This window comes from Chiloscyllium plagiosum, unplaced genomic scaffold (assembly GCF_037043375.1).
Source record: "Chiloscyllium plagiosum isolate Xiang-an unplaced genomic scaffold, Cpla_swu_hap1 HiC_scaffold_42, whole genome shotgun sequence".
Taxonomy (NCBI): Eukaryota; Metazoa; Chordata; class Chondrichthyes; order Orectolobiformes; family Hemiscylliidae; genus Chiloscyllium; species Chiloscyllium plagiosum.
Genome location: NW_028270180.1, coordinates 32,502,481 through 32,525,816, shown reverse-complemented (window position 1 = coordinate 32,525,816; position 23,336 = coordinate 32,502,481). Strand labels below are relative to the sequence as shown.

The window sequence follows — 23,336 nt, the reverse complement described above, 5'->3', positions numbered from 1 at the left end:
ACCGTTTAAGTTGCAGAGTTACAAGTTAACAATTTATAGTTCCTAATTGCCAATTGTTATAAAGATGATTTCTCATACTGAGGAGTTACTTTCTTGTCAAGTACAGTAAGCTGATGAGTGTTTCCTTATAACCTGGGCTTGCTAGTCAATTGGGGGATAGTTTGATTCACATTTATGATGACACTAAGAATAGTGGAGCTTGATTTCCAGCACACTGGGTTGTGACAGCAGAAGGGAGAGTGCTGATTCGATGGTGAGATTCATCCAGGGTTTATAATCTGAGGTGACATCATTCCAGGCTGTGGAACAGAGGGCAAATGACACCAATTGAAATTCAGCATCATCATCCCATTATTGTCCAGTATCATAGCACTGGTGGCAGTCATTTTATAATAATCTGAAAACAAACATAGGAGAAAAATCATTGATTCACTCTCAGGGTGTGTTAAGAATATGCAATGAGCTGTAAGTTTAAGAGAATCTGAAAGGAGATATTAAAGAAAGAGTTATATTTGTTTCCAGTAATTCATTCTGAGGACATGTTGAAACTGAACATCCACTCCCCCCTTCCCTAAATGTTTATTCATCACTTCAAAACAGTCATTAAGAGTCCATCATGTTGGAGTGGGACTGGAGTCACATAGATGTCAGTGCTGGAAGGACAGAGGTCTCAATTCCAAAAGGACTTTAATGAATGAGTTGGGTTTTTAATAACATTCCAACAGCTTCATGGTCATTTTATGGGTTCCATACTTTTCTTTCTAGATGTCGTCCTAAAGTCATACAGCCTAGAAACAGGCCCTTCAGCCCACCATGTCTATGCTGACCAACAAGCACCAAACTACAGTAATCCCATTTACCTGCTCCATAGCCTACCATGTCCCAGTAGAGACTTTTCGATATGAATTTAAATTCCCAATCCATCATGGTGGGATTTCAGCTCCTGCCATGTGGATTGCTAATCAATGTCTCAGTATGTCTCCTCCAGTAATTTCAATCACTTACACCATCAAAACTCTTCTCATGTCAGAGCATGTGGGAAGATCAATCAAATTACCCAGAAGTGAGCAGCCAGAAGGTAACAATGCACAATCTTGACAAAAGAGGATCAATATCCAGTTACTCTCAACTCCACAGAAATAAGATTAGTGGCTTTTTCAAAGACAGGAAAGGAAACGGAGGTCATGTGGTAGTTTTGCTCGGAAAAGGAGAAACAGCTAAGTTTTGTCATCAAAAACAATTTTTATTTTTACGGCACATTTTAATGTCATTTGAATTTCACAAATTCTTTCATATGAACATTACAAAGCAAAATTAGACATAGGGTCATAGAGTCATAAAGATGTACAGCATGGAAACAGACACTTCAGCCCAACTCGTCTATGCCAACCAGATATCCCAACCTAATCTAGTCCTATTTGCCAGCACTTGGCCCATATCCCTCTAAATCCTTCCTATTCATGTACCAATCATATACCCTCTGCGTGAAAATGTTACCCCTTTGGTCCCTTTTAAATCTTTCCCCTCTCATCCTAAACTTATGCACCCGAATTCTGGACTCCCCCATCTCAGGGAAAAGACCTTGTCTCTTTAACCTATCCACGCCTGTCATGATTTTATAGACCTCTATGTGGTCTGTCCTCAGTCACCAATGCTCCAGGGAAAACAGCCTCAGCCTATGTCCTGTACAGCCATAACATGACCTCCCAACTCCTATACTCAATGCTCTGACCAATAAAAGAAAGCCTACCAAATGCCTTCTTCACTCTCCTATCTTTCAGTGAGCTTGTGTTGAAAGGTGAATAATCATAGAATTTTAAAAAGAAACCTAGGTCAAAATATTCTTTCCAGAACACTGATGTGTTAGAAAGCAAGTGATTGTGAACTCCTAGTGTGTTATGGAAAATTATTTATGCCAGGTGGAGTAAATATTAAAGGCCATTACAATTTCTTCAGTTTAGAATCATCAAGGATTGATCCTTGGTTTAGAAATTCCACAGCATAAAACTCTTTAGGGGCAGGTCAGAGGAGTCCTGACTGGGGTCTGAAGCAAATATTGGCCTCCCTCGGAGAAGGAGGCTTTTCAGAACAATCAAGGGAATAGGTTACCTCAGTAGAAATGTTTAGTTTGTGCAATGTCCAGATTACGAGTGTTTGATTAGATATCTGCAAGCTATTAGAAGCTGAGAAAGTCTAAGCTCTTAGCTTTGTGAGTATTCATATAGGAATACTGCACTGTTCACAAGACAGAAACTGGGAGAATCAGTTAACTCAAACTTAAGGTTTGATATAAAGGTATTATTTCTCTGGATTTCAATCTCTGGTTTTAAGATGGTTCTAACTGTATTCCATATCCAGATAGCTTACTTAATTACTTTTACATTTGTTGTGTAACTCTTTTAGGCAATAAATGCTGGGCCAGCCAACAATATTCACATCACAGTAACAACTTTTTTTTTACAAAATATGCAGTAAACCTTTTATTAACCGGCACCTACGGGACCTGGAATGCACTGGTTGATAAAATATTCCGGTTGACCATGGGATTCACATAATCAACACACACGAAGTAATAGAAATGTAATGCATGGGGAATACGCATCACTGTTACACTTACAACATACATCACTAAAACATTAATGCAACTTTGCATTAAATAAAATGTACAGCATCCTCACCTGACTGCTCTGAGATAATGATAATACAGTAAACTTCACAGGGTTTGAGGTACATGATTCTTGCCGGTTTATTGAGAGTGCTGGTTCATGGGCTTGGTTGGTACTACACCCAGAAGCACCCACTCCCTCTACCCACTGATGCTCAGTAGCAGCAGTGTATACAATCCACAAGAAATTTACCAAAGATCCTCAGACAGCACTTTCCAAACTCATGACCGCTTCCATTGAGAAGAACAAGGGCAGCACATACCATCTATACATTCCCCACCGATCCACTTACCATCCTGACTTGGAAATATATAGTGCCATTCCTTCACTGTCACTGGGTCAAAATCCTGGAATTCAATTCACAATGGGATTGTGGGTCGGCCCCACAGCAGGTGGACTGCAGCAGTTCAAGAAGGCAGTTCACCACCACCTTCTCAAGGGTAACGAGGGACGGTTAATTAATGCTGGCCCAGCCAGTGACACCCACGTCCCACAAATGAGTAAAACAAAACTAAAACATAAGGAACCGGTTAAAACAAAGTTTAGTATACCTTAATGATTAGAAGCTTAAAGCATTAATACAATTCCAGGTTCCAGCAGTCAGGGGCGGCACGGTGGCTCAGTGGTTAGCACTGCTGCCTCACAGCACCAGGGACCTGGGTTTGATTCCTAGTTCGGGCAACTATCTGTGTGGAGCTTCCACATTCTCCTCGTGTCTGCGTGGGTTACCTCCAGGTGCTCCGGTGTCCTCCCTCAATCCAAAGATGTGCAGGTCAAGTGAATTGGTCATGCTAAATTGCCCATAGTGTTAGGTGCATTAGTCAGGGGTAAATATAGGGTAGGAGACTGGGTCTGGCTGGGTTACTCTTTGGAGGATTGGTATGGACTTGTTGGGCTGAAGGGCTTGTTTCCGTACTGTAGGGAATCTAATCTAATCTAATAATCCTCTTCATCGAGATGTCCTTGTTCTCCTGGAAGCCTGGGACTACACTGAAACAGGGTCTGCATCAAGTGCTTTGGAACTTGCCTGCCTCAAACCAAATCTTCCCCACTGCCTCTTTCCCCAGCGACCACAGTTGGTGGAGACACTTCCAGCCAGCTCTTCCAATGCTCAGAAGGTACTCTGCATTTTCAGGGTAAAGCAGAGCATTGTATCTCCCCATAACCAGTGACTGAGAAAACCTGCAAAGAACCAGCAGAAAAATGGCATCTTGCTCCTCAGGAAGTAACGGGATCACACTTTCAAAGCCCGAGAGGACATGGCCCCCTGCACCAATGGGATCCTTACTCCCCAGCATCAGATACATTATGGATATGGCCACATCAAAGACATAATAACCATAATTCATGTCACTGAAGTCCAGTAACCCAGAGATGTCCAGTTCCTGCTGCAGCTCAGTTGGGTTGGAGTGGTTAGCTGAGGGGTGAACAGGCTGGACTAGAATGTTGGTGTGACTGAAGTCTCCGTGATTCAAGCCTGGGAAAGAATCAAACATTGCAATGTTTTATCATCCATCACTGACAAGAAGATTTCAATGACAATCTAACATTACAGATGTATTAATGATTTTGTCACACCGCACCTACTTGTTACGGTATCAGACTTGCTCAGTCACACAGTCACTGTCACATTCTCTAGGACCTGCCTCACTGTGAGCAATGCCACTGTAGGTCAGCTGTAAACGTATTGGAACTTTAACTCCTGAGATTGCAATGGGACACTGGGTCATAGGTCACAAAAACCCTATGTTTTAGGGGAATGTAGGGAAGAAGAGGTGAACTTGTACATTTGTAGATTGACCCGGATTCCACTCCGTTTCAATCGGTCAAGATTCCAGGTACATGGAACACCAACAACTGACATCTCAATAGAACCATTAACAGAGTAAAATATTTCAAGAACACTAATTCCAATGGTTTTATGCCAAAACCTGTTCATACCCTGTAGTTTCTGGACTAAGAGGGATAACCACTTACTTTGACGCAACTTGCAGAGATTTGGAATTATCTCTTCCTGGAATTGCTGAATAATTTGCTCTATAATTTGGCGATCCCTTCCCTCTCCCACTGCATAAAGATACTTGTTCAGCAAGTGAATGTTTGAGAGCTTCCAGAGGAAATCCGGCCGCTGCAGACTCTTCCGGAAAGGATGGTGGAATTCCTGCCAATGACAGAAATCTATTACCTCTCCCACCCAATACATCCAGCAAGCTGTCAGATCGTAATCCCTCTCTGGGATCTCTCAACAACAAAAACCAGGAAAATTTGTGAATGATGTATACCAGACCAATTTGTTTTGTGTATCTCAAATGGAGCACCAAGATGACCAGGATCCATTTCCAGGCTGTTTCCTGGCTTCTCCGTCTGGATTAAAACTCGAAGCTGTGTCTGTTCACATGCTCTTTAAAACACACAGCACTCCCAGCCCCTCCAAAAAGGGAGCTAACTTTTCTGGAACAGCTATTTGATTAGTGCTGCTTTGAGTTGAATCTGCTCTGGTGAGATGTTGACTGGAGCCTGAGATAGTTCAGGGTGAGTGCAGCCTGGGAGGGTGGGCATCATTGAGGGGAAAGGGCAAGATTGGGAGTACATTATGGAGAAACTATGGGAATAATGAGAGAAGTTTCATGGGGATTGGGCAAAAAAGAATGGGATGAGGTAAGAATGAGGGAGAAGGGAGAGCATGTAATGGGGATTTAACGAACCACGGTTGCTATAAAGATATGAACCCTCCTGGTGTTTTATCGCATGTATCATTAATGAGTGACAATCAGGAACTGGATCACATTGCCAATGTCTCCCAATGGGCCATTGTCTATTGGTGATCCTTTCTTCCTCTGTCATTCTCTGTATTGGAGGACAGTTTCAAGCAGTTTACATGAAGGCCTTCTTATTATCATGGTTCAGGATGTAATCAACAATCAGGGCCCTGAACCAGAAGGAAATGGTCCTTGTGTAAAATTTTTGGAAATTTACTGTCTTTTTTATAAAAACATTCCATAAATTTGTTGCAACTAAAACGTCCCCAGATGCAGAAGTAGGTAAGTCAGTCTCTCTATGGATTTGATATTTCAAATAGACTATATCGAAAGAAGAAAATCTTTCATAATGGATTTTCTCCTGTTAGGCTAAAAATGTTTCAAAGCAGCTTTGATCTGTTTCAAATGGAGGGAATATTGATCAAAACAACACCAACAGATTGATCTGTGTCACAGCTTCCCTCACAATCCTTTATAAAGACAACAGTGGAGGCAAAACACCCCAACTTACTGCAAGCACCTCATTCATTCGTGCGAGGGTTTGACCAACTTTGTACAAGATCTGAGGCCCTATAGGCATTTCAGACAATGGAAGTCCAGGGAGATAGGTCAGTAACCGCACCATGTGGGCCTTCGATTGTCCTCCACAGTCTGTAAGAGATAAGAGCACAGCATCTTTGTTAACTAGTGTTGCATGTCAGAAATTGAATGAAAGAAACTGATTTCTCATTAATTATATCATTGACAAGGACTTATTTGAAGTGCGTACATTTATGTAAAGGAAAATTTCAAACATTGGGTCTGTGACCTGGCCAATTGGAAGCTGAACCCAGCCACCAATAACTGATACTGACCAATCGTCTCCAACGACATAATCTTGCCATCAATGGTTGGGATTGGTGTGGGTGTAGGAAATCCTTTCTCACTCAAAAACACCATGGCTCGTGTTTGTGCTTCAATTAAATCAGCATCCTCACTGTCACCAGTATTCATCACCTTGAGGATGTAGCTCTGACTGTGATCTCTGGTCACCTGGTTCTCAGACACCAGGATGTGGAAGTTCTGGTCATCGTAACCGGGCATTGGTTGGACACTGGAGACCTTCAGACCGTACAACCGCTCGACCAACTCGACAGCCTGCGCCTCAGTCAGCGAGGGTTTGATGAGAACAGGTTTCTCTGAGGAAGACATCTGAGAAACATCAAAATAACAAAGCTGAATAAATAAGGGACAGTTTCACCAATGAATATAACTGATTCTTAACTCAGTCATTCACAGTCGCTGCAACGTCATCGCGTCACACAGCACAGAAACAGACCAATTCGGTCCACGCCAACCATGTTTCCAAACTGAACTAGTCCCATCTGCCTGCACTTGGCCCATATCCCTCCAAATGTTTCCCATTCATGAACTTATGCAAATATCTTTCTCTGGTAGGTAATTTTACACATGAACCACTCTCTGTACAAAAACCTTACCCCTCAGGTCGTTTTTACATCTTCCTCCTCTCACCTTAAATATATGTCCCCAGGTTTTGAACTCCCCCACCCATGGGCAAAAGATCCTTGTTGGTCACCTTATCTATGCCCCTCATGATTTTATAAACCTCAATAAAGTTACCCCTCAACCTCCTATACTCCAGTGAAAGTAGTCCCAGTCTTTCCAGTCTATTTTTATATCTCAAACCCTCCATTCCTGGCAACATCCTGATAAATTTTTTCTGAACCCTCTCCAGTTTAATGATATCCTTTCTGTAGCCGGGTGATTAGGGCGACACACAGTACTCCAGAAGGGGCCTCACCAATATCCTGTACAGCCACAACATGACATCCCAACTCCTGTACTCAAAGGTCTGAGCAATTAAGGCAAGTATGTGAAATACCTTCTTAATCAGCCTGTCTATCTGTGATACAAGTTTCAAAGAATTATGTCATATCTGTTCAGATGATGCCATCATTCAAAACAGCCCTGCTGACATGGCTTCCTCCTTCCAGAGCCATGGTTTCCAGCCCACTGTGATTGACAGGGCCCCTAAACGGATCTGACCTATCACATGCTTCTGCCCTCACCCTTTCCCATCGCTCTCAACAGCATGATTGGATCCCCCTGATCTCCGCTTTTCCTCATCCCCCTCATCCCACCAGCCTCCACATTCAAAGGATCATTCTCTACCATTTCAGACAACTCCAGCAGAACACCACCATCAAACACATGTTCACCTCATTCCCACTGCCTGCATTACATGCGGTCATTCCCTCTGGGACACCCTCGTCTGTTCCTTGACCACTGCACCACACCCCCTGCCCCTCTCATGGCACCTTCCCATATAACCACAGAAATTGTGACACCTGCCCTTTCACCTCCTCCCTGCTCACCATCCAAGGGCCTAAACTGTCTTTCCAGGTGAAGTAGCACTTCCCCTGTACCTCCTCCAATCTTATGTACTTTATTCGCTGCACCTAACGTAGCCTACTCTACTTTGGAGAAACCAAACACAGGCTGGTTGTCCACTTTGCAGAACATCTCTGGTCTGTGTGCAAGCATCACCCCAACCTTCCTGTAGCTGATCATTTTAACAAAGTTTTCTGCTGACATGTCCACCTGTCGGTCCTTGGCATGCTGCAGTGTTCCAACAAATCTCAGCACAAACTGGAAGAACAACATCTCATCTTCAAATTGGCACTTTACAAACTTCTGGGCTCAATATGGAGTTCAACACCTTCAAATTCTGAACTCACTCCCATTCATTCCCTTTCTTTTAGCTTGGCTTGTCACATTCTCTGTCTTCTCTCCTCGCCCCCACTCCAATGGGTCTCTACTCTTTCCAGTCTGGCAGTTAGACACACCATTGTTCTGCTCTTCTCACATTCTGACCACTTAATCTGAACAATCAATGCCCTTTCTCCACCAGCACTCCAACATCCCCCACCCACTATTGCATAAATGCTGACCCCTCCAAAATTCACTTCAGTTCTGAGGAGTCATCTAGACTTGAAGCATTACCTGCTTTTTCTCCGTGGATGCTGCCTGAGCTAATGTGATCACCAAATATATTTTGTTTTCAGTACAATCCCAGCATCTGCTGTCCATGGATCATAGAACATTGAACACATCCAGCGGGTCAGGGAATCCAACCAAACTGAACAACAGCTCGGGCTATTATATGGTGAGTTTGAATCCTAACCATGGGTTGGTGAAACCTCTGACCCAGTGAGTTGCAAACTCTGAAGTCCCATCCCAGAGAGTGGCGCACAGCATTACAGCAGATAGTTCAATGCCATCTGGAGGGAGTGTCGCACTGTCAGAGGGTCAGTACTGAAGGAGTGCAGCACTGTCAGAGGGTTAGTACTGAGGGAGTGTTGCACAATGGAGGGTCAGTACTGAGGGAGTGCTGAACTGTCAAAGGGTCAGTACTGAGGGAGTGCTGTCCTGTCAGAGGGTTAGTACTGAGGGAGTGTTGCACAATGGAGGGTCAGTACTGAGGGAGTGCTGCACTGTCAGACGGTCATTACTGAGGGAGTGCTGTCCTGTCGGAGGGTCAGTACTGAGGGAGTGTTGCACGTCAGACGGTCATTACTGAGGGAGTGCTGTCTTGTCGGAGGGTCAGTACTGAGGGAGTGTTGCACTGTCAAAGGGTCAGTACTGTGGGAGTGCTGTCCTGTCGGAGGATCAGTACTGAGGGAGTGCAGCACTGTCAGAGGGTCAGTACTGAGGGAGTGCTGTCCTGTCGGAGGGTCAGTACTGAGGGAGTGTTGCACTGTCAGAGAGTCAGTACTGAAGGAGTGCTCATGTCTAGACAGTCAGTACTAAAATAACCCACACTGTCAGGGATAATTAACCAGGTTAGGCTGGTGAACTCAGAGAGGCCCCCTGCAAGTAGTGGTGTGGATAGTATGAACCTGCTGACCTTGTTGTTTGACAAGGTTGTCGTAGACACTGTGGGTTTGAAAGGTGCTGCTGAAGAAGATTGACTGACAGTAAGCGGCCTGAATTATCTGATCATTTGTTGGACCTTGCAGTGCTCAAAATTATAGTATATTCATTGATCAATCTCATAGTATAACTACAACTGCAGTGCAGATCATGGTACTGTAACATGTGACTGTTTAGCTTCACATGACAACAAAATGCACTATGGGATTGTGAACAGAGTGATGACAATACACAATAATGCATTAGAGTTCCTGCTGTGAGGATGACAGGGCTCTGTTTAATTTACATGTCGCTTAGATCCAGAATTCCAACATTGAAAATGACAGAGATGCTGTACTCCCAGCTGTTTGGCCCTTGTCAAGAAATCATAATGCAGCTGTGCCCATGTACTTTGTTAACAATGTGTTTAATTTTGTATTGGATAGTCTTTTAGATTTCAACATACCCTGTAATACAATTTATAAAGATTAGTAACCTTTGTGTGCTTCTGTATTTAGACCACAGACTTTGGAGTAGAAGTGGGCGATTCAGCCCATCGGGTTTGCTCTGTCATTCAATGAGATCATGGCTGATGTGATAACTCCACTTGCCTGCATTACCCCCATAACTCTTGGTTCCTTACTGTTTACAGCCCTCTGCAGTAAACTAGTTCACAGAGTCACCCTCAGAGATAAGGAATTACTTCTCATCTCTGCCTCAAAGGTAGAAGACAGTGGGTGGTGGTGGAGGGTTGCTTTTCAGACCAGACGCCTGTGACCAGTGGAGTGCCACAGGGATTGGTGCTGGGTCCACTGCTTTTCATCATTTATATAAATGATTTGGATATAAACATTGGAGGTATAGTTAGTAAGTTTGCAGATGACACCAAAATTGAAGGTGGACAGTGGACAGTGAAGAAGGTTACCCCAGAGCACAACGGGATTTTGATCAGATAGGCCAATGGGTTGAGGAGTGGTGGGTGGAGTCTAATTTAGATAAGTATGAGGGCTGCATTTTGGAAAAGCAAATCAGATTAGTACTTAAACTTATACTATTGGAGGGGCACGGTGGCTCAGTGGTTAGCACTGCTGCCTCACAGTACCAGGGTCCTAGGTTTGATTCCAGCCTTGGGCGACTGTCTGTGTGGAGTTTGCACATTCTCCACGTGTCTGCGTGAGTTTCCTGCGGGTGCTCCGGTATCCTCCCACAATCACAAAACTGTGCAGGTCAGGTGAATTGGCCATGCTAAGTTGCCCATAGTGTTAGGAGCATTAGTCAGAGGGAAGTGGGTCTAGGTGGGTTACTCTTTGGAGGGTCGGTTGGGCGGAAGGGGCTGTTTTCACACTGTAGGGAATCTAATCTTATATACTTAATGGTAAGGTCCAGGGGAGTGTTGCTGAACGAAGAGATCTTGGAGTGTAGGTTCATAGATCCTTGAAAGTGGGGTCGCAGTTAGGTAGGACAGTGAAGAAGGCGTTTGGTATGCCTTCCTTCATTGGTCAGAGTATTGAGTACAGGATTGGGAGGTCATGTCACAGCTGTACAGGACATTGGTTAGGCCACTTTTGGAATATTGCGTGCAATTCTGACCTTCCTATAGGAAACTATGTTGTGAAACTTGAAAGGGTTCAGAAAAGACTTACAAGGATGCTGCCAGGGTTGGAGGATTTGAGCTACAGGGAGAGGCTGAATAGGCTAGGGCTGTTTTACTTGGAGCATCGGAGGCTGAGGGGTGACCTTCTAGAGGTTTATAAAGTCATGAGGGGCAGACAAGGTCTTTTCCCTGGGATAGGGGAGTCCAGAACTAGAGGGCATAGGTTTAAAGCGAGAGAGAAAAGACAAAAAAGGGACCTAAGAGGCAACGTTTCCACACAGAGAGTGGTATGTGTATGGAATGAGCTGCCAGAGGAAGTGGTGGAGGCTGGTACAATTACAGCATTTAAAAGGCATCTGGATGGGTACATGATTGGGAAGGGTTTGGAGGAATATAGGCAAAGTGCTGTCAAATGGGACTAGATTGAGTTGGGATATCTGGTCGACAGATATTGGGTCGAAGGGTCTGTTTCCATGCTGTACCTCTCTATGACTCTATGACTCTTATGAGTGAGTATTAAATGGGCAACTCTTATTCTGGAATAATGCCATTTGGCCCTAGACTCTTCTACAAAGGGAAACAATATTACATCAATCCTATCAAGTCTCCTAAGAACCTTGTATGTTTCAATAAAGTCACCTCTTGTTCTTTGGAACTCTAATGAGCCAGCTCCAACCTACTATACCTCTCCTCATTGACAGACCTTCCATATCCAGGGTCAATCTACTCTGGCCTGCCTCTAAAGATAATGTATATTTCCATAAAGAAGGGTCTTAAAACTTGACAATATTGCAGCTGTGGTCTGACTAGGGCCTTGTCTCGTCTTAGCAATATCTCGCCATTTTTACACTTCACTTCCTCTTCGAAATAAATTCCAACATTCCATTTGACTTCCCTATTTCCCAGAGAACTTAAATGCTAAATTTGTGAGATTTATGCACAAGACTCCCAATTCCCTCTGTGCTGTAGCGATTTGCAGTCTTTCTCCATTTATATAATATTTAGCTCCTCTATTATTCCTACCAGAGTGTGAATAGCCTCACATTTTCCCACATTATATGTCATCTACCACATTTGCCCACTCATTGAACTTGTGTATATCCCTCTTCAGAGTCTTTGCATTCTCACCATTTATCTTCCCCCCCCCGATTTCATCTATAAGCTTGGCCATAATGCTGCCATCACCGTGCACAGAATCTCAGAGTGCATACAGCCACAAAGGTCTCCCATTTTCTTTAACTCTTTATTAAAGAACATTTCAAACTATCCCCGTATCTTAATAAAGTGATTATAACAAGACTTAATGAAGAGGCTGGACTCAGGGAGAACTGGCATCTTAAGGAGCCAGTCAGTAAATAGTGGGAGGTGACATCAGGCAATGTCCATCACCTCTAACAGCCAATTACAGATTGATCAAACTTGCTTAAACCAATTAGCTAGGTGGGAGGGGCGGGGGCTTGCTGGGTCTGTATTGTCTGCACTATTGTATGTAACGGTATTGTCTAATGTACAAATGTCATTGTCACTGTCTTGTCACATGTGGAACTGGGATTTGAGGTTTGTCCTCCTCTCCCTGTAAAATGGTTGAACGGTAGGGTTTGGGGCCTAGCTTTGCTGCTCCTCTCCCTTGTAAAATTGCTGTCTCTTGTGTACAGCTGTTAATGTTTTTTGTAAACTGTTTTGTAATTTGTTTAATAAAATAATATAAACAGGAGAAAATAAGCACTACCGCACTTAGGTGGTAGTGTGGGGGTTAATAAGAAAAAAAAAACAGGTGTGCTTGCCCTTTGAGGTGAAGGGCAGTGTTTGTAGAAAAAGAAAAAATAAACCAATTAGCTAGGAGAATGTAAGCACTACTGCAGTTAGGTGGTAGTGTGGGGGTAAGGGAGGAAAAAAAAGAAACCTAGAGATACGAACATTGCTTGTCACTGGCCGGAAAAAAGAAACAATTCGCTACAAGTCGCACCCAGCCTGGGCCAGTCAAAGTATTGTACACATTGGTACCAATGACATGGGTCATCGAGGGTAGTGATATCTGGGTTACGCCCGGTGGAACATGCTAGTGAAAATAGGAATAGGGGGAGCTCATGCAGGGGGCAAGAATTCACATTTGTGGATCATCCGAATCTCTTCTGGGGTAGAAGTAACCTGTATAAGAAGGATGGTTTGCACTTGAATTGGAAGATTTGTTCATGTGACTCAGGAGGATTTCAACTAGTAAGGGGAGGGGTGGGCCAAAGAGATACTGAGAAAAGGGATAAGCCTGGAGCTGGTACAGTTGAGAAGAGGAACAAGTCAAACAGTCAGGGCAGGCAAGAGCAAGGCAGAGGATGAGGTAGGACTGATAAATTAAACTGCAGTTCTTTCAATGCATGAGGCCTGACTATAAGGTAGATGAACAATAAGTATACCGCTTTGGATACTGTTGGGGGGGGAACGGCCTAGCAGGGGTAAGCTGCAGTGACCGGGTCTGTGGCGCAAGGTCTGGCTCTGAGATTCAGAAGGGAAAGGGGAAAGGAGGAGAGCGCTAGTTATAGGAGACTCTCTAGTTAGAGGGACGGACAGGCGGTTCTGTGGATATGGGCGAGACTCTCGGATGGTTTGTTGCCTCCCGGGTGCCAGGGTCCGAGACGTCTCAGACCGTGTCTTCAGAATCCTTAAGGGGGAGGGTGTGCAGCCAGAAGTCGTGGTGCACGTTGGCACCAACGACATAGGTAGGAAGAGGGGTGGGGAGGTCATTCAAGAGCTCAGGGAGTTAGGCTGGAAGCTAAAAGCTAGGACAGACAGAGTCGTCATCTCTGGGTTGTTGCCGGTGCCACGTGACAGTGAGGCAAGGAATAGGGAGAGAGTGCAGTTGAACACGTGGCTGCAAGGATGGTGTAGGAGGGAGGGCTTCAGGTATTTGGACAATTGGACTGCATTCTGGGGAAGGTGGGACCTGTACAAGCAGGACGGGTTGCACCTGAACCAGAAGGGCACCAATATCCTGGGGGGTAGGTTTGCTAGCACTCTTCGGGGGGGTTTAAACTAATTTGGCAGGGGGATGGGATCCGGACTTGTAGTCCAGCAAGTAGGCTAGCTGTTTGTCAGGATGTCCAAGAATGTAGGGAGGCTGTGAAGAAGGTAGCACTGACAGGGAATACTTGTGGACACAGAGATGGGTTCAAGTGCGTATACTTCAACGCAAGGAGTATCAGAAATAAGGTCGGTGAACTTAAGGCGTGGATCGGTACCTGGGACTACGATGTTGTGGCCATCACAGAAACGTGGATAGAAGAGGGACAGGAATGGTTGTTGGAGGTTCCTGGTTACAGATGTTTCAGTAAGATTAGGGAGGGTGGTAAAAAAGGAGGGGGGGTGGCGTTGCTAATTAGAAATGGTATAACGGCTGCAGAAAGGCAGTTCGAGGGGGATCTGCCTTTAGAGGTAGTTTAGGCTGAAGTCAGAAATAGGAAAGGAGCAGTCACCTTGTTGGGTGTTTACTATAGGCCCCCCAATAGCAGCAGAGATGTGGAGAAACAGATTGGGAAACAGATTTTGGAAAGGTGCAGAAGCCACAGGGTAGTAGTCATGGGCGATTTCAACTTCCCAAATATTGATTGGAAACTCTTCAGATCAAGTAGATTGGATGGGGCGGTGTTTGCGCAGTGTGTCCAGGAAGCTTTTCTAACCCAGTATGTAGATTGTCCGACCAGAGGGGAGGCCATATTGGATTTGGTACTCGGTAATGAACCGGGACAAGTGATGGGCTTGTTAGTGGGTGAACATTTTGGTGATGGTGACCACAATTCTGTGACTTTCACCTTGGTTATGGAGAGAGATAGGTGTGTGCAACAGGGTAGGTTTTACAATTGGGGGAAGGGTAATTACGATGCTGTAAGCCAGGATCTGAGGAGCATAAGTTGGGAGCATAGGCTGTCAGGGAAGGATGTCGTGAAAATGTGGAACTTTTTCAAGGAACAGATACGACGTGTCCTTGATATGTATGTACCTGTCAGGCAGAAAAGAAATGGTCGTGTGAGGGAACCTTGGTTGACGAGGGAGGTTGAATGTCTTGTAAAGAGGAAGAAGGAAGAAGGAGGCTTACATAAGGTTGAGGAAACAGGGTTCAGACAGAGCAGTGGAGGGATACAGGATAGCCAGAAGGGACCTGAAGAAAGGGATTAGGAGAGCTAAGAGAGGGCATGAAAAATCTTTGGCGGATAGGATCAGCTGCTTGAATGGCATCGCATCCACAAGCATCTACTCCCTCCACCACCGATGCTCAGTCACAGAAGTGTGTACTGTCTACAAGGTACCCTACACAAATTAACCAAAGATCCTCAGACAACATCTTCCAAACCTACAACCACTACCATCTAGAACAGGTGTGGGCAATTAATTCTTCCAAGGGGCCACATGAGAAACCTGAGTTGTGTTGGAGGGCTGGACCAACAATAGGGTGAACATAATTCTGCTCAGTATTAATTTTCTCCCATTTTAAAAAGTACTAAATTATATAGTTTTGCACTGAAACTCTTATTCTGGAATAATGCCATTTGGCCCGAGTTGTTTCATTATTGTTCAGTATTACAAACAACAAACAACTCTATACAAAAAACAATAAGTACTTTTGATGTTTTTCAGCTCATTTTACTTGTTTAGTGAGAAAAATCCAGTCTGTTTTGGGCTTGAACAAGTGCACTGAATGTCTGAGGTGGATATGCGAAGGACAGCTGAGAGTGATCATCAGTGATAGAGGATCGGGATTTGGATTTGTTGAACTTCATCACTGAGAATGTCTGTTCGTATATATAGGTAGATCTAAAGAGGACTAGAATCTTCTGAGCATGCCTCCTCATGTGTTGAAAGTTCTCCTCTTTGAGGGAGAATAAAAATCAAGCAATGAGACTGACCTAAAGTACTCTGCCAGAAGTGTGTCAGACGGCAGGTCAATGAGTTCAAGCTGAACATCACTAGGTGCATTCTCCACATTGCATGTAAATGAGGAAAAAATCATGTGCATTTCACTCTCAACCATTTTAAAGTCTTGAAATCGCCTTGAAAATTCACCATGCAGTGCTTCTAACATAGTGAGTACCTGTGGAGGTGATCAGCTGAAGGTGCGGCTTCCTTCAGTGTTGGCAAGTGGGTGAGAATGTTGTCCTCCATTTGGCTTGAGAGAAGCTGCAACTTTCTCCTAAAAGCCTTCGCTAAGTTGTACATTTCATGCACAAAAAGGCCCTTTCACTGTAGTTTCACATTTAGTTCATTCATAAGTGCAGTTACATCAACAGCAAAACCAAGATCTGCAATCCAGTCTGCATCTGAAAGCTGTGGAGTGCCATTCCTTTTCTTCACACAGAAATCTTGAATCTCTTCTCTCAGGTCCCATACACTTTTAGCATTTTGCCCAGGATGAGCCACCTGACAGCTGTGTGGTAGCCTATGTCACGATGTTCAGTCTCATTTTCCTCCAAAAGTGCAACAAACTGCCTGTGATTCAAAGCTCTTGCCCTGCTGAAGTTAACTATTTTAGTTACTACATCAACCACATGGTTAATTTTTAACACTGACTTACACAACACTTCCTGATGTATAATGCAATGCAAAAATACCAATTTCTGTTCAGGGTCAATTTCTGTCACTTTATCCTGCATTCTCTTTAAGAGTCCAACGTTTTCTCCCGTTAGATTTGGACAATCATCCGTTGTCACACCCGCCAGCTTATCCCGTTTTAGTCCCAATGTGTCCAAACATGCATTTACCTCCATGAACAAATCATTACCAGTTGTTGTTCCTTTCATTGACTGCTAGGCTGCCAGTTCCTCCATGCTTTTAAAGTCCGTAGTTATCCCACGTACGAAGATGAGTAGCTGGGTTGTATCACGTACATCGCAGCTCTCATCCAAAGCCAAGGAGAAAAAGTCAAAGTTGACCGCTCTGTGCTGCAGCTGAAGCTCCAGATTTCTCGCGATGTCCCCAATCCTTCTCGTTACAGTGCGTTGGGAGAGGGGCACATTCTCAAATGCCTCCTTTTTCTCCAGGCATATTAGTTCTGCAGAGTCCAACAAGCACTCCTTAATAAACTCTCCATCAGAAAATGGTTTACTGTTTCTGGCGATTTTGTGGGATATGACATAACTTGTCTTGTCGTGAGCTGACATTTTGAGGGCGAACCAGCAAGCATCACTTTTAGCTGTTCACGCACGCACATACATGCACCTGTGCGTCCATACGTAAATAAAAAAAAGCCTCCTTTTCAAAACAAAAGCAACACAGTTGTATTGTGTGCATGGTATAAATACTTTTTCATTTATGTTCTAGTTTAAGATTGACCTCATGCCGGCCGGACAGGAACGACCAAAGGCCCGGATATGGCCTGCGGGCCGTTAAAATGCCCAGGTCTGATCTAGAAGGACAACAGCAGCAAATACATGAGAACACCGCCACCTTCAAGTTTCCCTCCAAACCATTCACCATCCTCACTTGGAAATATATCGCCCTTCCTTCACTGTCGCTGGGTCAAAATACTAGGATTCTCTCCCTAATGGTGCTGTTCGTCAACCCACAGCAGATGGACTGCAACGGTTCAAGAAAGCAGCTCACAACCACCTTCTCAAGGGCAAACAGGATGGGCAATAAATGCTAACCAGCCAGTACTGTCCACATTCCACAAAAGAATAAAAACATCAGTGGGAAATTGAGAAGCAAATTTGTAAGGAGACCGCAGGCATAGGGTTGAAATGGTAGGGGATTTTAACTTTCCAAACACAGACTGGGACTGCCATAGATTTAAGGTCTTGGATGGAAAGGAATTTGTTAAGCAGGTACAAGAAAACTTTCTTATTCGCTATGTGGATGTACTTACTAGAGAAGGAGCAAAACCTGACCTTCTCTTGCGAAATAGGGCAGGGCAAAATAGTTATGGAAAAGGATAAATCTAACCTAAAATTTAAAGTTCTAAATTGGAGGAATGCCAATTTTTTTTCTTTATTCTGTAACAGGATGAGGGTGTTGCTGGCTAGGCAGCATTTATTGCCCATTAATTGTCCAGAGGGCAGTTGAGAGTCAGCCACATTGCTGTGGGTCTGGAGTCACATGTAGGCCAGACCGGGTAAGGATGGCAGACGTCTTTCCCTAAAGGATGTGGGGTTTTCCCAGCAATTGGCAATGGATTTATAGTAGTCATTAGGTTCTTAATTCCAGATATTTATTGAATTCAAATTCCACCATCTGACGTTGTGGAATTAAAGCCCAGGTCCCCAGAACATTACCCGGTCTCTGGATTAACAGTCCAGTGATAATGCCACTAGGCCATTGCCTCTCCATTGGGGTTTGAGTTTGAATCATATATGACATAACCCTTAAACAATCAATTCAAGATTATTAGTCAAACGTGTGGCAAACTTGCACTAGATGCCACATATATTCACACGCAGTTAGCTGTCTTCCGCAGGTAGAAGGAACATATCCAGGTATTACATCTTCTCAAATTAAACAAAAGCACGGGTCCAACAGTACCCTGGAGCAGTCTCCATGACAATGCCTCAAACATCAGTGTTGTCTTTCCAACCATTCAGTACTCATTCCTCATTTCGCAGAAATGATTATTCTCTTTCAGGTTTGATATTGCAATTCTGTCCTCTTCAGTTCACAATGAGAAACTTCACAGACTGATTTCTTTTTGCAGCATTACCCAAGCGGCTTATCATTCTTTCTTTGTAAAATTCATCTCCCAGTCCCACCAATATTCAGGATCTCACATGAACCAATTACTGTCTGTTGAACAACTTACCTTCCATCCAAGGTGATCTTTTTTTCTTTATAATGACAGGTAATAACGCTCAAGAAAAGTTCACGTATTTGTCCAAAAAAGCAATGATGACCATGCGCTCACTTTACTCTAAGCTGAAATTGCAGAATGGACTCTCTCATCTTGACTGCATTAAGTCAGTGTTTACAAGGTGTCAGAGTGCAGTTCCTGTGTTAATGATTAATAAGTTTAGGGAAACTGAGGAGAGTTTAAAACCTCCTTATTGCTCATTTTATGATTGAGGATTCAAGAACGGTTATTAATGCCATACCCGAGTTGTTTTTGCTGATTTCTTGGATGTATTAATAGTGCTTAGGGGAAGTGGTAGTTCTGTTGAAACAAGGAACCAGAGACTCCAAATTGCACACTTATAGGCCCACACCTCCATGATCTAACTAGTCCATGCAAACCAGACATCATAGAAACACAGAAAATAGCACCTAGGAGTAGGCCATTCAGCCCTTTGAGACTGCACCACCATTCAATACAATCATGGCTGATTATGCAATCTCAGTATCCTATTCCCACTCTCCCCATATCCCTTGATCACTTTAGCTGCAAGGGCCACAGGAAGATGCTGCCTGACCTGCTGTGCTATTTCCAGCACCATGCTTTATCAATTCTAACTCTCCAGTATCTGCAGTCCTCATTTTCTCCTAATTTCCTCATATGTCAGGCCTGCCATCCCAGGAATCAGGCTGATGAACCTTCTCTGGGCTCCCTTAATAGCAAGAATGTCTTTCTTCAGAGTAGGATACCAAAACTGCATACAATATTCAAGGGGTGGCCTCACCAAGGCCCTGCCTAACTGCAGAAAGACTCCTTACTCTGATACTCAAATCCTCTTGCTCTGAAGACCAGCATGTCATTAGCTTTCCTCACCATCTGCTCAGGTCTCATTGTACCTCATCTCTTCCTAAGCTGCATCTATTCAGATAACAATGTGCCTTCCTGATTTTGCAACCAAAGTAGATAACCTCACATTTATCCACATTATATTGTATTTGTCAAGTATTTGCCTACTCAGTCAGCCTCAGAGACACTCTGCAGCCTCTTAGCATCCTCCTCAGCACACACTGCCACCCAGCTCACTGTCATCTGCCAATGTGGAGACATTGCATTCAATTCCTTCATCCAAATCATTAATGTATATTGTGAACAGCTGGGGTCCCAGCACTGAACCCTGTGGGAGCCCACTTACCACTGCCTGCCAACCTGAAAAGGACCCATTTATTCCAACTCTCTGCTTTCTTTCTGCCAACCAGCTCTTTATTCATATCAATACATTATCTCTAATACCATGAACTTAGAAATAAAGGGTACAAAGATTCACAGGTTCATAAGACACAGAAAGGGCCCTTCAGCCCATTGAGTCTGCACCAACATAACTACCACTAAAGGTGAGCTAATCCCAATTTCCTGCACTTATTCCATATCCTTGAATGTTATGATATTTGACGTATTCATCCATATATTTTTTAAAGTTTGTAAGGTTAAGATGAAGAGAGTCTGGGAAGAAAGTGGGAAAAAGGTAGCTCAGTGGTTGCCGCTGCTGTCTCACAGCGCCAGTGACCTGGGTTCGATTCCAGCCTCGGGTGACTGCCTGCATGGAGTTTGCATGTTCTGCCTGTGTCTGCATGGGTTTCCTCTGGGTGCTCCAGTTTCATCCCATAATCCAAAGACGTGCAGGTTAGGTGAATTGGTCATGCTAAATTGCCCATAGTGTTCAGGGATGTGCAGGTTAGATGCATTAGTCAGAGGTAAATGTAGAGTACTAGGGTAGGGGAATGGGTCTGGGTGTGTTACTCTTAGGTGGGTCAGTATGAGCTTGTTAGGCCAAATGGCCTGTTTTCACACTGTAGGGGTTCTCTGATCTTCTATGATTCTATGAAGGCATTGAGTTAGATTATCAACAATGATCATATTGAATGATGGATCGTCTCAAAGGGTTAAATGGCCTACTGCTGTACCTATTTCCTATGTTTCTATCATCAGATATTAAATAGATACAGACTTATCCATAGGACAGCAGCTCATCACCACTTTCTAAAGGGCCATTAAAGATGGCGAATACAAAGCACAGAAACAAGCCATTCAGCCCAACAAGCTCCTGTTGGCATTTATACTCCACTCAAGCCTCTTTTAATCTCTTCTCATCTAAATTCATCGCGAGGATCCTTCTCCCTAATGTGTTCATCCAGGTTCCTTTTAAGTATCATGGATTTCATTGCCAGCATCCTTGCACATCAACACAGAGCAATCTGAACGACCATCTCCCAGGGTAATATTGATCTCGGTGAGGTGGATAGAGGCCAGTGTGTGCTCAGTCCTGAATATACAACGTGCCCAGTTGGCAGAAATGGTCAGGAACAGGAGAGAGGGCCTCAAAGAGTAAGTTGCCCAGATGGTAAGGTACAGAGTGTTCCCAGAGCTGCAGAGGCAGACATGAGGATCGGTCAAGTCTAGCTCAGCACTTCTGCTAGATCAGGTGCAGCTGTGGTAGAGGCAGGCCGTGGAACCAGAACTGTAACAGAACACCCAGCAACTCAGGGTGTTGGCAGCCAGGGGCAGGACAATGCCATAACCAGCGTTGGCATCAGGAGCTGCAGAAAGCTGCAAATGCTGGAGTCTACCTGAGGGCATCGCGGGGTTAGTCTCTCATCAGCTTCTCCACAATGACATGCAGCCCAAGCATTGGAAAGTAATTCTATAATGCTGCAATTGTGTATCAGCTAAAGGTAAACAGGGGTCCATTCAGTTATCTGAGCTTCCTCGTGCCTCAAATATATGTAAATATTAGTGTCGTATGTGTAAGAGAGGGCTTTGGTTTTTTTGGATAGAGTCAAACACAGATGTTTTGTGTGTTTACTTGATATGTAAATGTCCAGAGCTGTGGTTTTGTGTCACTATATATACAAAGAGTTTTCTTTTTATGATTGAAGTATATACAACATAGAATAGAACAACACAGCACAGTACAGGCCCTTTGGCCCTTGATGTTGTGCCAACCTTTTATCCTACTCTAAGATCAAACCAACCTACACACCCTACATTTTACTATCACCCATGTGCCTATCCGTGAGTCACTTAAATGTCCATAATGCATCTGACTCTCCTACCACTGCTGGCAGTGTATTCCATGCACCCACCACTCTGTGTAAAGTACCTTCCTCCCTTCACCTGTTAATTATGCCCCTGTGTGATAGCCATTTCTGCCCTGGGAAAATGTCTCTGGCTCTCCACTCTATCTATGCCCCTCATTATCTGGAACACGTCTATCAAGTCACCTCTCACTCCAATGAGAAAAGCCCTTGCTCCCTCAACCTTTCTTCATAAAACATGTCCTCCAGTCCAGGCAGCATCCTGGTAAATCTCCTCTGCACCCTGTCTAAAGCTTCCACATCCTTTCTATAATGAGGCAATCAGAACTAAACACTATATTTCAAGTGTGGTCTAACCAGGGCTTTATACAGCTGCAGTATAACCTCACAGCTCTTAAACTCAACCCCCTGGTAACGAAAGCCAACACAGCATACAAGCCTTAACAACACTATCAACTTGGGTGGCATCTTTCAGGCATCTATGGACATGGACCTCAAGATCCCTCTGTTCCTCAACATTGCCAACAGTCCTGCCTTTAACTCTGTAATCTGCATTCAAATTCCACCTTCTAAAATGAATCACTTCACACTTTTCCAGGTTGAACTCCATCTGCCAGTTCTCAGCCCGGCTCTGCATCCTGTCAATGTCCCGTTGCAACCTACAACAGCCCTCCACACTATTCACAATTTCACTAACCTTTACGTCATCAACAAACTTATGAACCCACCTTTCCACTTGCTCATCCAAGTCATTTATAAAAATCGCAAAGAGCAGAGGTCCCAGAACAGGTCGCTGCAGAACACCACTGGTCACTGAGTTCCAGGCTGAATACTTTCCATCTACTACCACCCTCTGTCTTCTATGGGCCAGCCAATGCTGTATCCAGACAGGCAGATTTCCCTGATATCCCATGCCTCCTTACTTTCTGAATGAGCCTACCATGGGGAACATTATCAGGTGCTGCAAGGGCAGCACGGTGGCTCAGTGGTTAGCACTGCTACCTCACAGCACCAGGGTCCCAGGTTCGATTCCAGCCTTGTGCAACTGTCTGTGTGGAATTTGCATATTTTCCCTGTGGGGAGTTTGCATATTCCTCCAGGTGCTCTGGTTTCCTCCCACAGTCCAAAGATGTGCAGGTCAGGTGAATTGGCCATGCTAAATTGCCCATAGTGTTAGGTGCATTAGTCAGGGATAATTATGGGGAATGGGTCTGGGTGGGTTACTCTTTGGAGGATTGGTGTGGACTAGTTGGGCTGAAGGGCCTGTTTCCACGCTGTAGGGAATCTAAACAAATGCCTTATTGAAATGCATATACACCATATCCACTGTTCTACCTTCAGCAACGTATTTTGTCACATCCTCATAGAATTCAATAAGGCTTGTGAGGCATGACCTCCCCCTCACAAAGCTATGCTGACTATCTCTAATCAAACTGTGCTTTTCCAAATAATCATTAATCCTGTCTCTCAGAATCCTCTCCAATAATTTGCCCAACACTGACAAAAGAT

At 44.1% G+C, this 23,336-nt stretch overlaps 2 protein-coding genes across 2 annotated transcripts in view; one reads left to right on the top strand and one right to left on the bottom strand.

Moving 5' to 3' along the window:
• The window catches only part of LOC122542456 (hydroxylysine kinase-like), a 58,395-nt gene extending 40,569 nt beyond the window's left edge, over nucleotides 1-17,826 (top strand). The window contains exons 6-7 of the mRNA XM_087982061.1: nucleotides 8,491-8,591; nucleotides 17,238-17,826. Coding sequence (XP_087838187.1) covers nucleotides 8,491-8,591; nucleotides 17,238-17,306 — 170 coding nt within the window. The 3' untranslated portion in view covers nucleotides 17,307-17,826. The remainder of the gene's footprint in view (nucleotides 1-8,490; nucleotides 8,592-17,237) is intronic.
• LOC122542457 (hydroxylysine kinase-like) lies at nucleotides 1,208-22,616 on the bottom strand. The gene is given in 6 exon segments (XM_087982062.1): nucleotides 1,208-3,693; nucleotides 3,695-4,143; nucleotides 4,644-4,827; nucleotides 5,937-6,076; nucleotides 6,280-6,616; nucleotides 22,556-22,616. Coding segments are annotated over 5 exon segments (1,152 nt in total). The 5' UTR covers nucleotides 22,556-22,616; the 3' UTR covers nucleotides 1,208-3,651.
• Nucleotides 22,617-23,336: the final 720 nt, after the last annotated feature.